The sequence below is a fragment of the Scyliorhinus canicula genome, chromosome 5 (assembly GCF_902713615.1).
Source record: "Scyliorhinus canicula chromosome 5, sScyCan1.1, whole genome shotgun sequence".
NCBI classification, from domain to species: Eukaryota; Metazoa; Chordata; class Chondrichthyes; order Carcharhiniformes; family Scyliorhinidae; genus Scyliorhinus; species Scyliorhinus canicula.
The window spans coordinates 118,983,552-119,001,349 of NC_052150.1; the positions used below are offsets into that span (position 1 = coordinate 118,983,552).

Here is a 17,798-nt window from a genome sequence, read left to right on the forward strand (position 1 = left end):
GAGAAAAGAGCTAACTTTTCGAGTCCAGATGACCCTTTGTCAAAGCTAAAGTCCAGAGAAAGTGGGAAATATTTATACTGTGGAGTGAGAATGAAAGATGAGTCATAGCCACAGAAACCAGGGAAACGGGCTGCTAATAGCCACAGAAACCAGGGGGAAAGAGGGCAATCCCCAGAGAGAACATAAGGTGTGAAAGGCCAAACAGCAGAGAAACTAACATCAGAGGGTGAACTGTGACAAATGTAGATGTGGGGGGAGGGGAAGGGGGAAGCAAAGGGGAGAAAGGATAACGAAAGGTGGATAAGATGGTGGGTAAAGATATATAAAGAAAGACGAGAGAACGAAATGGTAAAAATCAGTTAAAATGAAATGGGATGAAAACAAATGGGTCGAGGTGGAGTAGAGCTAATCATCTGAAGTTGTTGAATTCAATGTTGAGACCGGAAGGCTGTAGCGTGCCTAATTGGAAGTTGAGATCTTGTTCCTCCAGATTGCGTTGAGCTTCACTGGAAAATTGTAGCAGGTCAAGGACACGTGGGCATAGGAGGAGGGTCTTGTGTTAAAATGGCAAGCTACGGAAAGGTCAGGGTCCTGAATGTACACAGACCGAAGGTGCTCAGCAAAGCAATCACCCAGTCTGCGTTTGGTCTCTCCGATATAGAGGAGACCACATTGGGAGCAGCGAATGCAATAGACCAAATTGGAAGAGGTGCAAGTGAAATGCTACTTAACCTGGAATGTGTGTTTTGGGCCTGGGAAGTTAAGCATGGCCGACGAGTATGGGCAAGGTCGGTTCTTTACACAAAGAGCGGTGGGCGTGTGGAATGCACTGCCAGCGGAGGTGGTGGAGTCAGAGTCATTAGGGCAGGGGTGGGCAAACTACGGCCCGCGGGCCGCATGCGGCCCGCCAAAGGTCTTTATGCGGCACACCAAGATCAAGTCATAAAAAAAAAAAAAATTTTTTTTTTTTTTATAAGGTTAACGTGGGGGGCTGTTGGGTTACTGGTATAGGTGGATACGTTGACTTGAGTAGGGTGATCATTGCTCGGCACAACATCGAGGGTCGAAGGGCCTGTTCTGTGCTGTACTGTTCTATGTTCTATATGAGGCGCCCAGAATCATAACCAGGTGAAGCGCCATTTTTGAAAAGTAGAGATAAAGAGGGCTAAAGGCAGGATGCCGCCGGGGGAAGCGCTGAGGTATATGCCGCACGCTAATTGGTTACAACCGGGACTATTAATATTATGCGGCCCTTTAAAATTGTGAATTTCTGAATGTGGCCCTTGCACGGAAAAGTTTGCCCACCCCTGCATTAGGGACATTGAAGCAACTCTTGGGCAGGCACACGGACAGCAGTAAATTGAAGGTTTGAAGGTTAGGTTGATCTTAGATTAGGATAAGTGGTCGGCACAACATCGTGGGCCAAAGGGCCTGTACTGTGCTGTGCTGTTCTATGTATTGCTGAATGTATATTTTTAAAGTCTCTGTGCTTAGAGTCCTGACATTGCTTTAATTATACAAAGGATTTCTAACAATATGTATTGGGAGAGTACAATTCTGATTTTTAAGATAGTTAATCAAATGGATAGTAACATGTTCCCATTTTTGATGAATTAACAGATGCCTGTGAAAGTGCAAAAATGCTTTGTGATCAGTATTACTTGACATCTCCTGAGGTGCTGATTAATCAATTCAATGGTAAGTTACATTGTATCTTTGTCTCATTGGGCTATTGCTTTCAAGATCTTTTCCAACTGGAGAAAGTCATACAGGTCCACACGTCCGGTGGCGTATCTGACCTCTCATTCAGCAAGATCCTTCACCGGGCAATCAATGAAGCAAAGGCCACAGCCTCGGCCTCCTTCCCCTCCATCAGCTCCGGCATTGCCAATATCCCAAGATTGCCAGCATTGGGTCCGGCCTGACCTTCAGCCCCACAATAATGCACAAAGTCCCAAACGCTGCTTCCCAATACGTCTCCAGCCTCTCGCAACCCCAGAGCATGTGCACATGATTCGCTGGCCCTTGCCTGCACTCGTCAGTCACCCCTTGAAAGAACCCACTCTGCACTGTGAATGCTGCTTTGGCTGAGTGAGCATGTATTTGAAGTTGGGTGGAAACAGGTGGTCAGGTAGAACTGGAAGAAGGTGACACTGGCAGCTGAGACTACACGGAAGAGAACTGACTGGTAAGTCTCCAGGGAGCAGAGTCGGAGACAGGAGTTCAGACACCGGTGAGGAAACAGAGTTACTGACCTGATGGTATACAAAATTCAAAAAAAGTGCCGTCACCGGAAAGTGGTGACTTGATTCGCTGGTAGGGAATCTGCACTCAACTTGAAACTAAAACGAAAACATTGTTAAACTAATTAACCTGATTAATTACTTACTAAATCATAAGTAGAGGGTTCTCTAAACCAAAGGCAGGTTTAACAAAAAAATGAATTAACTTGTATAGCTTAAACTTTTGTAAAAAGCGAGTAAATAAGTCTTGGCAGGAGAATTCACACCCGTGATATGCTTCTCCTGTGTTATGTGGCAGATCATGGAAGCTCTGGTAGCCACATGTGTAGGAAGTGTGCCCAACTGCAGCTATTGACTAACCGCATTTCAGAGCTGGAGCTGAGGGTGGATTCACTGTAGAGCATCCACGATGCTGAGCAGGTCATGGATAACACGTTCAGTGAGGTGGTCACACCGCAGGTGAGGATTAAACAGGCAGAGAGGGTATGGGTGACCACCAAGTAGAGTAGAGGTAGGCACGTAGTGCAGGCAGCCCCTGTGGCCATCCCCCTTTCTAGCAGGTATACCGTTTTGGATACTGTTGGGGGGTGGGGATGACTGTGCAGGGGAAAATGTGGCAGCCAGCTTAATGGCACCACGGGTGGATCTGCTAGACAAGAGGGTAGGGGGAGGAATGGTAGGACTATAGTGGTAGGGGATTGAATAGTTGGGGAACAGATGGGCTCTACTGTGGCCTTCAACATGACTCTAGAATGGTGTGTTGCCTTCCTGGTGTCTGGGTTGTCACTGAATGGCTGCAGGCATCCTGAAGGGGGGAGAGTGAAAAGAAAGAGGTCATGGTACATGTTGTTACCAATGAAATGGGTAGAAAGAGGGATGAGATCTTGCATCAGGAGTTAGGGTATCTAGGCTGTAGATTAAAAAGCAGGACCTCTCTGGTTGTGATCTCTTGATTACTCCCAGTGCTACAGTGCCACGTGCTAGCGAGTATAGAAATAGGAGAATAGCGCAGATGAATGCATGGCTTAAGAGTTGGTGCAGGAGGGAGGGTTTTAGATTCCTCGAACACTGGGACAATTTCTGTGGAGGGTGGGACCTGTAAAAGTGGGACGGTCTAATCTGAACCAAAGCGGGACTAGCATCCTTGGTGATGGGTTTGCTAGTGCTGTTGGGAGGCGTTTAAACTAATTTGGCAGGTGGAGGGGTTGCAGAATGATAGCAGAATAGGGACAGTGTGTAACATAGAAAAGCAATCAAGTCAGAGGGACAGTAAGAAGTCTTACAACACCAAACCAGCAGAGAAAGGAGGTGCCACCGTCAAACTGAACAGAACAGACTACTGCAAAGAAGTGTACCGACAACTCAACAACCAGGAACACTACAGACGGTTACCCGCAGATCCGACCAAGGAACACACCCACCAACTCAATGGACTGATCAAGACCTTGGATAGGCCTTCAGAGCACCCTACATGCTCTCATCCCACGTACTCCCCGAGTTGGAGATTTCTACTGTCTCCTGAAAATACACAAGGCCAACACACCAAACCTTGGCATGTTTGTCCGTAGATCTCTGAAGGCAGAAGGGCAGGTTAATAGGCTGGTGAAAAAGGCATACGGTACACTTGCCTTTATCAATCGTGCCATAGATTACAAAAGCAAGGAAGTCATGTTGCAGTTATATAGAATATTGGTGAGGCCACAGCTGGATTACTATGTGCAGTTCTGGTCGCCACATTATAGGAAGGATGTAATTGCACTGGAGGGGGTGCAGAGGCGTTTCACCAGAATGCTGCCTGGGATGGAACATTAAAGTTGTAAAGTTGGATAGGCTTGGGATGGTTTCGCTGGAGCAGAGAACACTGAGTGGTGACTTAATCGAGGTGTACAAGATTATGAAGGGCATGGGCAGAGTAAATAGGGAGCAGCTGTGAGAGTCGGTTATGAGGGTACACAAGTTCAAGGTAAGGGGCGGGATGTTCAGAGGGGAGCTGAGGAAAATCCTTTTACCCAGAGGGTGATGACTATGGAACGCACTGCCTGGAAGGTGGAAGAGACAGGTTGGCTCAAATTCTTTAAAAAGTATCTGGATGAGCACGTCTTAACACTCGCGGCTATGGACATAGTGCTGGCAAATGGGATTATGATTGGCAGATCAGGTGCCTTTCATGCGACGGTGCAGACTCGATGGGCACAGTATTTTTCTGTGACTCCTCGCCCGAGTCATATGCACCCTATGCACTACCTTGAACTGAATCAAGCCCAACCTTGCTCGAGCTTGAATTCACCCTACGCATTGCCTCACATCACAGACCCCAGTCTATTTCCCCATCCAAGTCCTCCTCCCTCTTGCTCTTAATCCTCACCATTTGCATACCCTGGCTCCCCCAACCACCATATATGTCCCGAATCCTTGCCTCTCCTGACTCGTCCGGGAGCAGCGATTTCTCCAATAGAATATATCCTGGCAAGACGGGAAACGTCCTACGCTCTTTTCTTTTGAAGTCCGCACCTGCATATTCCCAAGTTTACTCCCCCCTCAGCAACTCGAACCTCTCCCGCAACTTGACCAAACCCGCAAACTGCCCTTCCAGATACAATTCCTTCACCCTCTCCAGTCCCACCTCCCTCCACATCCTCTTCGGCTTAAACCTATTTTTCCCGCACAATGACATCAACATCCCCTCCAATTTAAAGTGCCTCCTCGACTGATTCTACACCCTGACCATTGACTGTAACACCGGGCTCCCCGTATATTTCCCCGGAGCCAACAGCAGCGGAGCCATCACCAAGGCCTTCAAACTGGAACCAGAAGACATAGGATCAGAGTTAGGCCATTCAATCATGGCTGATATGTTTCTCATGCCCCATTCTCCTCCCTTCTCCACATAACCCCTGACCCCCTTATTAGTCAAGAATCTATCTATCTATCTCTGTTTTAAAGACACTCAGTGACTTGGACTCCACAGCCTTCTACGGCGAAGAGTTTCACAGATTCACCACCCTCTGGCTGAAGAAATTCCTCCTCATCTCTGTTATAACGCCTTGGGTTCTAGATTTTCCTACTAATTGAAGCATCCTCTCCACATCCACTCTCTCGGCCTCGCAGTATCCTGTAAGTTTCAATCAGATCCACCCCTCCTCCTTCTAAACTCCAATGGGTATAGAGTCCTCAACCACTCCTCGTACGGCAAGCCCTTCATTCCAGGGATCATTCTTGGGAACCTCCTCTGAACCCTTCCCAAGGCCAGCACATCCTTCCTTAAATCCAAGGCCGAAATCTGCTCCCAATACTCCAAATGACCAGAGCAGCCTTATAATAATAATAATCTCTATTGTCACAAGAAGGCTAACATTAAAATTGCAATGTGAAAAGCCCCTAGTCGAGACATTCCGGTGCCTGTTCGGGTGTACAGAGGGAGAATTCAGAATGTCCAAACAGCAAGTCTTTTGGGACTTGTGGGAGGAAACCGGAGCACCTGGAGGAAACCCACGCAGACACGGGGAGAATGTGCAGACACCGCACACACGGTGACCCAGCCGGGAATCGAACCTGGGACCCTGGTGCTGTGAAGCGACAGTGCTAACCATTGTGCTACTGTGCTGCGCATATTAATAATTTTTAAAATGTGGTTTGCAATATATTGTAAAGCAGTCACACTGAAGCACTCCTGAATTTGAAAAATAACAGCAGAGGCAATTCCAAATTTAATATCAGTATCCCATTGCAGCCTCAGAAGTACATCCCTGCTCTTGTATTCTTGCCCTCTCGACATGAATGCAAACATTGCATTTGCCTTCCTTAAAAAATATTTTTATTCTCTTTTTTCACATTTTCTCCCAAATTTACACCCAACAATAAACAATAATCAGTAATGAATGTAATGTCAATCCCCATATCAATAACAACGATCACATCCCCCCTTCCAAACCCCCAAACATTAGCCCGCACGTTAACATAAATAAATGACAAAAAAGAATCTGGAATCGCCCATAGTCACCATTAACACATACAGCGCCCCCACAATGTTCAAGTAATCCAATTCTCGAAAGTGCATAATGAATAATGCCCATGAGTTGTAGAACCCCTCCATCCTTCCCCTCAGTTCAGATTTGACATTCTCAAGAGTCAAGAATTCCAGCAGGTCGCCCCGCCACGCCAGGGCACAGTGTGGAGAGGTTGATCTCTACCCTAGCAGGATCCGCCTTCAGTCAATCAACGAGGCGACGGCTACAACGTCTGCCTCCGCACCCGTTTCCAACCCTGGCTGGTCCGACACTCCGAATATGGCCTCCCGAGGGCCCAGGTACGGTTTCACATGCACCACTTTAAAGATTATCCTAAACATCTCCTTCCAGTAATCCTCCAGCTTTGGCCAGGACCAAAACATATGAACGTGGTTTGCCCCCCCAACCTGCAACATTCGCACACATCTTCTACCCCCTCAGAGAGCCGCTCACCCTTGCCATTGTAAGGTGTGCTCTATATACCACCTTCAGCTGTATCAGCCCCAACCTCGCACACTAGGTGCAGGTGTTCACCCTCCGGAGCACCTCACACCAGAACCTCTCCTCCATGCCCTCCCCCAACTCTTCCTCCCACTTTGCCATGATCCCTTCCAAAGGTGCCTTCTCCTCTTCCAAAATAGCTCCAGAAACTGCTGATACTACCCCCTTCTCCAGTCCCCCTGTTGTCAGCACCCCCTGGGACCGGACTTCAAGCATTACCTGCCAGCATGGCGTCTCCCGCTAGAAGGTCTACTTGCACACCCTTCCACCCCCCACCCCCCCTCCCCAAAAGAAAAACACCACAGATGGCAGGGGGAGGGCACGGCTAGCCCCATACAAACCTGCCAACTTTTAACTCCCCAATATGCAATAACATCAACAAACAATAGATAAAAATAAACCCACCCTCCGGCAAGAAACAACAATCATAACCTCAAATCTTTACAGATGCAGATCCTCCATCTCACACCAACTCTCAGTTCTCCCCCAGTTTATGGTCCCTTATAAAGTCATTAGCCTCTTCTGGCATTTCGAAATAGTGCTCTCAGCCTTTAAAAGTGACCCATAGTTTCACCAGATTGAGCATCCCAAACTGCATCTAGCTGTGATACAACACCGCCTTGGCCCTGTTGAATCCTACAGGCCTCTTCACCAGCTCTGCATAGATAGCCTGCTATATACTGAAACGGTTCCCCTCCCAATCGCAGTCTCGCTTCTTTGGCCCATCACAAGATCCTTTTCCTTCTCCACGAATATGTGCATCTGCACAATCACCACTTGTGGCGGCTCTCCCGCTCTCGGCCTCTGCCTTAATGACCTATGGGCCCTGTCCACCTCTGGGGCCTTGTCCAGCACACCCTGCTCCACCAGCCCGGCCAACATCCTTGATACATATTTCATGGCTTTGGTTCTTCCATACCTTCTGGCAGCCTCACAATCCATAGGTTCTGCCGCCTGGACCTGTTTTCTTGCTTCTCCAACGTCACCCTCGGTGACTTGCATAAGTTCATAGAATCCTTGCTGTGCAGAAGTGGCAATTTGGCGCATCACGTCTGCCCCTGGAAAGAGTTCCCAACTTAAGCCCATGCCTCCACCTATCCCCTCAACCCAGTAACCCCAAATAACCTTTTGGATACTGTAAGGGGCAATTTAGCATGGCCAATCCACTTAACCTGCACATCTTTGGACTGTGGGAGGAAACCCCCACAGACACTGGGAGAAAGTGCAAACTCCACACAATCGGCCAAGGCTGGAATTGAACCTGGGTCCTTGGAGCTGCAAAGCAGCAGTGTCAACCACTGTGCCACCGTTCAGCCCCATGGAATGGTAGTGATATTGATGTGGAGCTGGCAAAGAGTGCAGTCCACCAGGACTCCCACCTCTGCCTCCAGGGACACGATGCAGTCGCTCTGGTCTGTCTCCACCTCTCATATCTTTGCACCTGTGGCCACAAGGCGCTTCTCCACTCGGTCATTGGACCCTTGTAGAGGTGTATTCTTAATGGCCTTCAACCAGTCCCCATGCATCGCCTTCCTCTGCTGTCTAAATTCATTTTTGGTGAAGGCCATCAACTGTTCCATCTGGGCCTTTCCCACTGGCATCTACCCTTCCCTCTCTGCCATTTTCACCATTGCTGCTGTGTCACAGGTTGCTTCCAGTTCCTTAACCAGGTCCTTGACTGTTTTATGCCGGGTCTGGTAGTCAGTAGAAATACCAAGCCTAAGAAGAACCTCTCCCTCTACGCCTTATGCGCCACTTTCCTCCTGGAGCTACCCCGCTAACGGATATAAAGTGCCCAAATGAACACCTTCGAGCTGGTGCTGCCCTGTATGTGACCATTCACTCTATGGCCACCACTGGAAGTCCACAAATCCCTTCAATCCCATCCTTGCCCTCATCTCCTACCCGCCTCTGGCCCTGAATCCTCATCATCTTGCGAGTTTTGCTCCACCCCCGCCCCCAAACCTGCTCGCTCTCTTCATGCTCATTTCATCTATGCAATCCACCCATTCCTTCCTCTATTGCCTACATATTCAACTACTATTCACCCAGTTCTCCTTCCCCGACTTCAATGCTCACTTTGTGCAAGTCGAGGAGACACAGCCGGAGTGATACACATCCAGAGTGGGAATTTGGAACTTGGTAATTTGGTGCAGTGAGGTAATCAGGAAAGGTAAGTGGTGAGTCTAATTCTGCTGTTTGTCAGTTAAAAGTGCAGTGTGTAGCTTAGTGTCTGATTGGCTGAAACTGCCCCCACCCGAATTGCTGAGAGGCAATTATCTGTCAGTCAGCTGAGGCCTGTTTAGGGGCACAAAGGTGCACATTGTATTTTTTTCTTTGAAGCTTAAGTAATGTGAGTCACCCTGGTTAGCTGAAGTCTGTATAAAAGACAGACAGAAAGCGCACTCAGTAAGCTTTGCCCAAGTCAAGGAGACACAGCCAGAGTGGGAATTTGGAACTTGGTAGTTTTGGTGCAATGAGCTAATTCGGTGCAGAGTGGGAGAAGGTGCTTTTTCCCAACTGTTTTGTGTTCTCTTTCTTCTGGCCTGTAACTTTTAATCTGCAGGGAGAGAACCAGAGAGCATCTGAGACCCGGGGAAGGTAAGTAAGTGATTTTTATTCATTTTTATTTTTATTACCTTTTCAAATTGTGTTGCGGGGGGGGGGGGGGGGGGGGGGGGGGGGGGGGGGGAACTGAAGTGACATGCAAAGTAAAGCTGTGAGCTGATTGGCTGGTTGGAAATCTACACTAAATTTTAAAATTAAGCATTGTTAAACTAATTAAACATCATTACTTATTACTTAGTTATAATTAAGAGGGGTATCTAAGCCAGATATCAGAGAGTACTGGATTTAGTTTTCACATTTACAGTAGAAATCTAGTGCTAGGAAACAGTAACTTAAAAAAAAAGTTTTAAATTTAATTCACTAAATAATTGACGCAATGTCAATTAGAGGGGCGCAGTGCTCTGACTGTGAGATGTGGCAGGTCCGGGGGGCTTCCAGCATCCCGGATGGCTTCATCTGCAGAAAGTGCACCCAACTGGAGCTCCTCACAGACTGCATGGTTCGGGTGGAGCAGCAGTTGGATGCACTTGGGAGCATGCAGGTGGCGGAAAGCGTCATTGACAGCAGTTATATAAATGTGGTCACACCCAAGGTGCAGGCAGAGAGAGATGGGTGACCACCAGAAAGGGCAGGCAGTCAGTGCAGGAATCCCTTGTGGTTGTCCCCCTCTCGAACAGGTATACCCATTTGGATACTGTCGAGGGGAATAGCCTATCAGGGGAAAACAGCAGCAGCCAGAGCAGTGGCACCACGGCTGGCTCTGATGTTCAGAAGGGAGGGTCAAAGCGCAGAAGAGCAATAGTCATAGGGGACTCGATAGTCAGGGGCACAGATAGGCGCTTCTGTGGATGTGAAAGAGACTCTAGGATGGTATGTTGCCTCCCTGGTGCCAGGGTCCAGGATGTCTCTGGATGGGTAGCGGGCATCCTGAAGGGAGAGGGCAAACAGGCAGAGGTTGTTGTATATATTGGTACTAACGATATAGGCAGGAAGGGGCATGAGGTCCTGCAGCAGGAGTTAGGCAGAATGTTAAAAGACAGGATCTCTAGGGTTGTAATCTCGGGATTACTCCCTGTGCCACGTGCCAGTGAGGCTAGAAATAGGCAGATAGAGCAGCTAAACACGTGGCTTAACAGCTGGTGTAGGAGGGAGGGTTTCCGTTATCTGGACCACTGGGAGCTCTTCCGGGGCAGGTGTGACCTGTATAAGAAGGAAGGGTTGCATTGAAACTGGAGAGGCATAAATATCCTGGCCGCGAGGTTTGCTAGTGTCACACGGCAGGATTAAACTAGTATGGCAGGGTGGTGGGCACTGGAGCAATAGGTCAGAAGGTGAAAGCATTGAGGGAGAACTAGGGAATAGGGCAAGTATGGCTCTGAGGCAGAGCAGACAGGGAGATGTTGCTGAACCCAGCAGGTCTGGTGGCCTGAAGTGCATATATTCTAATGGAAGAAGTATTATGGGTAAGGCAGATGAATTTAGAGCTTGGATTAGTACTTGGAACTATGATGTTGTTGCCATTACCAAGACCTGGTTGAGGGAAGGACAGGATTGGCAGCTAAAAGTTCCAGGATTTAGATGTTTCAGGCGGGATAGAGGGGGATGTAAAAGGGGTGGCGGAGTTGCGCTACTGGTTAGGGAGAATATCACAGCTGTACTACGGGAGGACACCTCGGAGGGCAGTGAGGCTATATGGGTAGAGATCAGGAATAAGAAGGGTGCAGTCACAATGTTGGGGGTTTACTACAGGCCTCCCAACAGCCAGCGGGAGATAGAGGAGTAGATAGGTAGACAGATTTTGGAAAAGAGTAAAAACAACAGGGTTGTTGTGATGGGAGACTTCAACTTCCCCAATATTGACTGGGTCTCACTTAGTGCTAGGGGCTTAGATGGGGCAGAGTTTGTAAGGAGCATCCAGGAGGGCTTCTTAAAACAATATGTAGACAGTCCAACTAGGGAAGGAGCTATACTGGACCTGGTATTGGGGAAGGAGCCCGGCCAGGTGGTAGACGTTTCAGTAGGGGAGCATTTCGGGAACAGTGACCACAATTCGGTAAGTTTTAAAGTGCTGGTGGACAAGGATCAGAGTGGTCCTAGAGTGGAATGTGCTAAATTGGGGGAAGGCTAATTATAACAATATTAGGCGGGAACTGAAGAACCTAGATTGGGGGCGGATGTTTGAGGACAAATCAACATCTGACATGTGGGAGACTTTCAAAGGTCAGTTGAAAGGGATTCAGGACCGGCATGTTCCTGTGAGGAAGAAGGCCGAATACGGCAAATTTCAGGAACCTTGGATAACGAGAGATATTGTAGGCCTCATCAAAACGAAAAAGGAGGCATTTGTCAGGGCTAGAAGGCTGGGAACAGACGCAGCCTGTGTGGAATATAAGGAAAGTAGGAAGGAACTTAAGCAAGGAGTCAGGAGGGCTAGAAGGGGTCACGTAAAGTCATTGGCAAATAGGGTTAAGGAAAATCCCAAGGCTTTTACACGTACATAAAAACCAAGAGGTAGCAAGGGAAAGTGTTGGCCCACTGAAGGATAGGCAAGGGAATCTGTGTGGAGCAAGAGGAAATGGGCGAGGTACTAAATGAATACTTTGCATCAGTATTCACCAAAGAGAAGGAATTGGTGGATGTTGAGACGGGAGAAGGGTGTGTCAATAGCCTGGGTCACATTGAGATCCAAAAAGACGAGGTGTTGGGCGTCTTGCAAAATATTAAGGTAGATAAGTCCCCCGGGCCTGATTGGATCTACCCCAGAATACTGAAGGAGGCTAGAAAGGAAATTGCTGAGGCCTTGACAAAAGTCTTTGGATCCTCACTGTCTTCAGGTAATGTCCTGGAGGACTGGAGAATAGCCAATGGTGTCCCTTTGTTTAAGAAGGGTAGCAACGATAATCCAGGGAACTACAGGCCGGTGAGACTTGCGTCAGTGGAAGGGAAATTACTGGAGAGAATTCTTTGAAACAGGATCTACTCTCATTTGAAAGCAAATGGACGTATTAGTGAGGGGCATCATGGTTTTGTGAAGGGGAGGTCGTGTCTCACTAACTTGATAGAGTTTTTCAAAGAGGTCACAAAGATGATTGATGCAGGTAGGGCAGTGGATGTTGTTTATATGGACTTCAGTAAGGCCTTTGACAAAGTCCCTCATGGTAGACTGGTACAAAAGGTGAAGTCACACAGGATCAGGGGTGAGCTGGCAAGGTGGATACAGAACTGCCTAGGTCATAGAAGGCAGAGAGTATCAATGGAAGGGTGCTTTTCTAATTGGAGGGCATTTTTGGCACCATCGGACCATATGATGAAAGCACCGAACACTGGAGCTCATACATCGAAAGATTCAAATACTTTGTCCAGGCAAACATAATTTTGACCTTCCTGAGCATGATGGGGAAGAACCTTTCAACCTCCTGCAAAATCTGGTGCATCGGGAGGAACCAGGCTCGAAAACTTATGGTGAGATTGTGGAGACATTGCAGAGCCACCTCTTGCCTAAACCTTTGATCATTGCTGAGCAGTTCAAGTTCCGCAAACATAATCAACAAGACGATGAATCAATCACACAATTCATAACTACTTTGAAGAAATTAGCTGAATACCATGAGTTTGGAGATATCTTGTATGACACCATTAGTGACAGACTTGTGTGTGGGTGAAGAAGCAAAACTATCCAGAAAAGGCTGTTAGCAGAAGGCAACCTGCATCTGAAGAAGAAAGTTGATCTCTATGGAACTAGCTGATAAGGAAGCGCAACAATTAAGCTGGAGCTGGAAGTTATGTTGAACTTCAGGAAAATGCAATGTTGTGAAGATGAATTGGGGAAGTTGGAACTGTTTTTTCTTTGCAAAGGGAAGGCTTTGAAGATATTTTGATACAGGTATTCAAAATCATGAGGGGTCAGGATAGAGTGGATATGGTGAAACTATTCCACTCTTAAAAGGATCGAGAATGAGAGGGCACAGATTTGAAGTAATTGGCAAAAAGTGACATGAGGAAAAATGTTTTCATGTAGTTAAGGTCTGAAATGCACCGCCTGTGCGATGGGGGCAGGTTCAATTGAGGCATTCAAAAGGGAAGTGGACTATTATTTGAAAAGAATGAATGTGTAGGGTTTTGGTGGAAATTGGGGAATGGCAGTAGATGAATTGCACATTCGGAGAACCGGTGCAGACAATGGGTCAGGTGGCCTTTTTCTGTCCTGTCACAATTCTGTTTCTTTCAATAACTTGGAGTGAAGAATGTAAACAGAAAAAAACAAAATTGGAGTTTAATGCTAATTATCAAAATTTCAACCTCATTGCATCCTTAAGTGCTTTGCACTTTTGCGTTAGTCACCAATGTATGCAGGCAAACACGAGTTAATCTACATATAGGAAGTGAATGGCCATCTAAATCTGTTGGCATTGTGTTGATTGAGGGATGAATGTTCGTTAAACTGCAGGGAGAACTCTGTTTTCCTTTGAAAATATACCATGCATACTTTTATGTCCAACTGAGCAAGAGTTTGAACATCTGTTTAGCATCACCCAACAAAAGGATGTGGTATTTCCAACAATGTAGTGCTTCCAACACCCAAATATTGAATTAAAATATCTGCTTGGATCATGGCCACAAGTTCTGGTGTAGAATTTAAACCCACAGTTTTGTGATTCATACAAATATATATATATATGTGTTAAAAATGTACATATACCCTACTCCAAACCAAAGCCAGATGGATTGCTAACTGAGAAACTTCTTAAAATTAATGGTTTGATTTGGTTTTGCACTCCTGTAAATCATAAACTAAATATTGTGCATATTTCCCTAATTCTGTTCCATAATTAAATATCCACCAAAGCTGATTTATTAAATATGATTTATGATGTTTGAAAACTGAATACTTAAGGACTGAGGTTATTAAACGTATGACCAAATCGGCAGTACAATTAGCATTCATGTTTCTTTACTCTTGTACAGCAAAACAATTGCCAGTATCTTCATGCATGTATTTTCTTCTCTTCTCTCCCAAAGGAAAAGCTTTGGGTCATCCTATTCAAATAGTCTATGTTCCTTCTCATTTGTACCACATGCTGTTTGAGCTTTTTAAGGTAAGGATCAACTACCTTTTGCAGACTGTCAACTGTAATTTTGAAGTGGAGTAGCATGGCAACAAGTTATGTGAGTAAAGCTATTTTGCAACTGGTTTGACCGGTGAATCTGTGAAATTTAATGCTGGGTCTCCATTCTAAATCATAGAGGCTGTGCAAAGTGGGATTGGGAAACATCCCTACATTCTGTGATTTGAATGTGAAGTGCATTCCATAGTTGGTATACAGTTTCTAGTAGTATTTGGATAATTATTTGCTTTTGTATCAGATTCCTATTTTTATTTGGAATTAATTTCACATTAGCTGTGAGAATTGTACTTGGGAGCAAGGTAATCTGGCTAGAACAGAACTTTGCTGGGTTTGGGTTTTGTAGAATTATGTTTTATGGATTGTAAGAGTTTTTTCCACCTGAACAGCCATCAGGAAGATAATGTTTCATTTTAAAATTGAGACTGGGAACCTTGCACAGCAATAACACGTATTAGAAATTTGATTGGAAAATACAGGCTGCTGTAAGTATGCAATCAGAAAATTACCCCACAAATCATCATCCCTGTATAAACTGTGTCTCTGGACTTCTGTTCTATTTCAGAATGCAATGCGAGCTACTGTGGAGAATAACAAATCCAGCACCACTCTCCCTCCTATTAAAGTAATGGTCGCTTTAGGAAAGGAAGATCTTACCGTTAAAGTAAGTTTAATGAATGCAGTTTGGGCACTGTCAATGTGATCTGATTGACATTTTTATAACAGAGATCAAAGTCCTGGACTGGCTCAAAAAAACCTTAGGGCGATAGTATTAATCTGAGTGCTGAAAGGACCTATGGAACAGATTTGTGGTGCACTGAAAATAATTACGGAGCAGTTGTTCAACACAGTCAGTGCTAACTACTGATCCATTAGTCTACTATTCCTTCTGTAAAAGATGGGAAGGGGGAAGTATGGAGTGGGGCCTTTGAGGTTACAGTCATGGTCCAAGATGCTTCCAATTTACATTATTGACCCAAGATTCAGAAAACTTTCGGATGATATAGATGGGGTATTGCAATTGGATGAAGCAACTAATGAGTTACGGTTGGGGGAAGATATTCAAGTGGGCAGTACAATTGTAGATGAAATTTAATACAGACAAATCTAAAATGCTGTACATGGGTGGTGTTTGAGTGGTAACTGGGGAGAGATAAAGTCCCAATAACTGGAGAGAGATAAAGTCCCAATTTTTGCAACTTCCTTGTCCAGGTTTTCATTTATCTGTGACTTATATGCCGCATAGCCCATCACATGAGCAATGTTCGCTTATTCGCGTTTTCTTCTCTCCCTCTCGTCTTTCTCTGGGGAGACAGCAGCAATGCCAGAGCAGACTAAAATGATTTCACCTGCAGTGCTGCCCGGGTAATGGGATGAACCCAGAAATGTCCAAATCTCTGCACTGATTCTTTGAGTATAGGATCAGTTAATTTACCCTTAGATACCAATTTCATTGTTAATTAATTTTGCAGAAGATCTTTGAAAGCCGAGGCAGATATACTTTGCCAAATTAAACAGTTAGACATGACTTCCAGAGTAATGAATCATCAGTAAGCAACTCTGATTGATCGGAATACTATACTAAAATAGAGGATAAAGCAAGTAATTGTTGAGGTCAGTTACCCACACCTACTGATACCTTTTTATTCGGTGAGTACCTGAACGGTACAAACTCTGAGGATCTATCGATCTGTACGGGGTTGGCTGATCTCAACTCGGGCAATGATGAGTTGGCACATTTGGCCTTAGAAATCAGGTTTCCTACTCCACACCATTATCCAGTAACCTTGGTAAAAGTGTATGAAAGTATATATTGTGAAACCAATGCTGTCTTTGCATGGCTGGAACTTATCTAATTCAATCCCATTCAGAAGCCTATTCTTCATTTGTAATTTTTGCCACTTGCAAGGTTTCACGGGAACATAATCCCTGTGAAAAGGCAGGTATTTATCCTTTGTAATGTTACATGCAGAAAAGAAAATTGTAATCTGGATGTAAATTTAATTGGCAGGAGCAGAACAACAGATGTAGGTTCAAACTAGAGAAGGATCATTTTTAGGACCGGTATCCAAATCTTGTTTTACCTGCATACAGTGATCAACAAATGAAATCATCCAGATAAACCAGCCGTGAATCATTTATGAAGAAGTTGGATGTTATCAGAGGGGCGGCCTTAATAATTCTGTGTCTGCATGAATCAAGTAGACCGAATGACCTTTTTCATTCCCACTATTGTTTTGTGAATGTATCTGGCAGAATATACGCTTGACTTGTATTCCAATTTGGGATTAATAGATTTTGCCTTCCACTTTTAGTTTTTACTTCTGAGTTTGCTGAAATGAGCACTTATGATCAAAATTACATTTATTTTTAGATTTCTGACAGAGGTCGTGGTGTCCCTCTCCGGAAAATTGATCGACTGTTCAGTTATATGTATTCCACAGCTCCTAACCCAGTAGTACAGAATTTCCATACAGCTCCTCTGGTAAGGAATCCTTGTATATAATTGCTTGTAAACGTGCATCTTTTTTTCTTTGCTCTGTTCACCACCCCCACCCCCACCCCCGAGATTTTTCCTCTCCACCTCCTTAAAATGTTCGCTGGAGCCTAACTGCACAGATCTTGGGAGGCCTTCCTGTACCTTGTCCATTCTGGATATGGTGTGCCGGATTTCAATTGTGGCAGACCCAATTTTATTGCCCTTCGATGCTGTGCACCCTTTTCCCAGTAGAATAGCTATCAGCAGACAGAAGCCCAGCTACTATTTTGTTTTCTCCTTCTCTTTGAGTATTGAAATTTGTGACTTGTGTAGTGAAATACCATCTTGTCCAAGACTTTGCTTTTTGTGGGCTGCTTTTTCATGGAGCCATCTGGGTATCATTTAAAAATAACTTTACGTTCCATTAATTTAGGATTTTCTCATCCACTAGGCACCTTGACACTCATTTTCAAAGGCCCAGGCCTACAAATTTCAAACACCAAATAAAAAACCAGGTTGAGGTACCTGGGCTTTGAAGGTCAGATTGGCGGGATCAGAGCCACATTTAATCCATGGGCCTCAAATTGGTAATTTCCATTGAAGCTAAAAATGGTGCAACCAGATAAACCTGGAGTCATGACTGAAAAACCTGTTTATCTGGCCAGGACATAATCATTATTCTAGTGGCACCAGATGTAATCTGAGCAGCTCAAGAACGACGAAGATTTCAAGATCATAGAATCCCTACAGTGCAGAAAGAGGCCATTCAACCTATTGAGTCTGCACCGACCCACCGAAATAGCACTCTATCTAGACCCACTCCCCAACCCAACCCCGGAACCCCATAATCTAACCAACATGCCTTTGGACTCTAAGG

The 17,798-nt window shown here is 45.5% G+C and overlaps 1 protein-coding gene across 2 annotated transcripts in view; it reads left to right on the top strand.

Moving 5' to 3' along the window:
- pdk4 (pyruvate dehydrogenase kinase, isozyme 4) overlaps positions 1-17,798 on the top strand; it is a 47,491-nt gene that overhangs the window by 23,884 nt on the left and 5,809 nt on the right. For both annotated transcript variants that reach the window (XM_038797545.1, XM_038797544.1), the window contains exons 6-9: positions 1,621-1,698; positions 14,339-14,415; positions 15,008-15,106; positions 16,817-16,927. In XM_038797545.1, the coding sequence (XP_038653473.1) occupies positions 1,621-1,698; positions 14,339-14,415; positions 15,008-15,106; positions 16,817-16,927 (365 nt within the window). The remainder of the gene's footprint in view (positions 1-1,620; positions 1,699-14,338; positions 14,416-15,007; positions 15,107-16,816; positions 16,928-17,798) is intronic.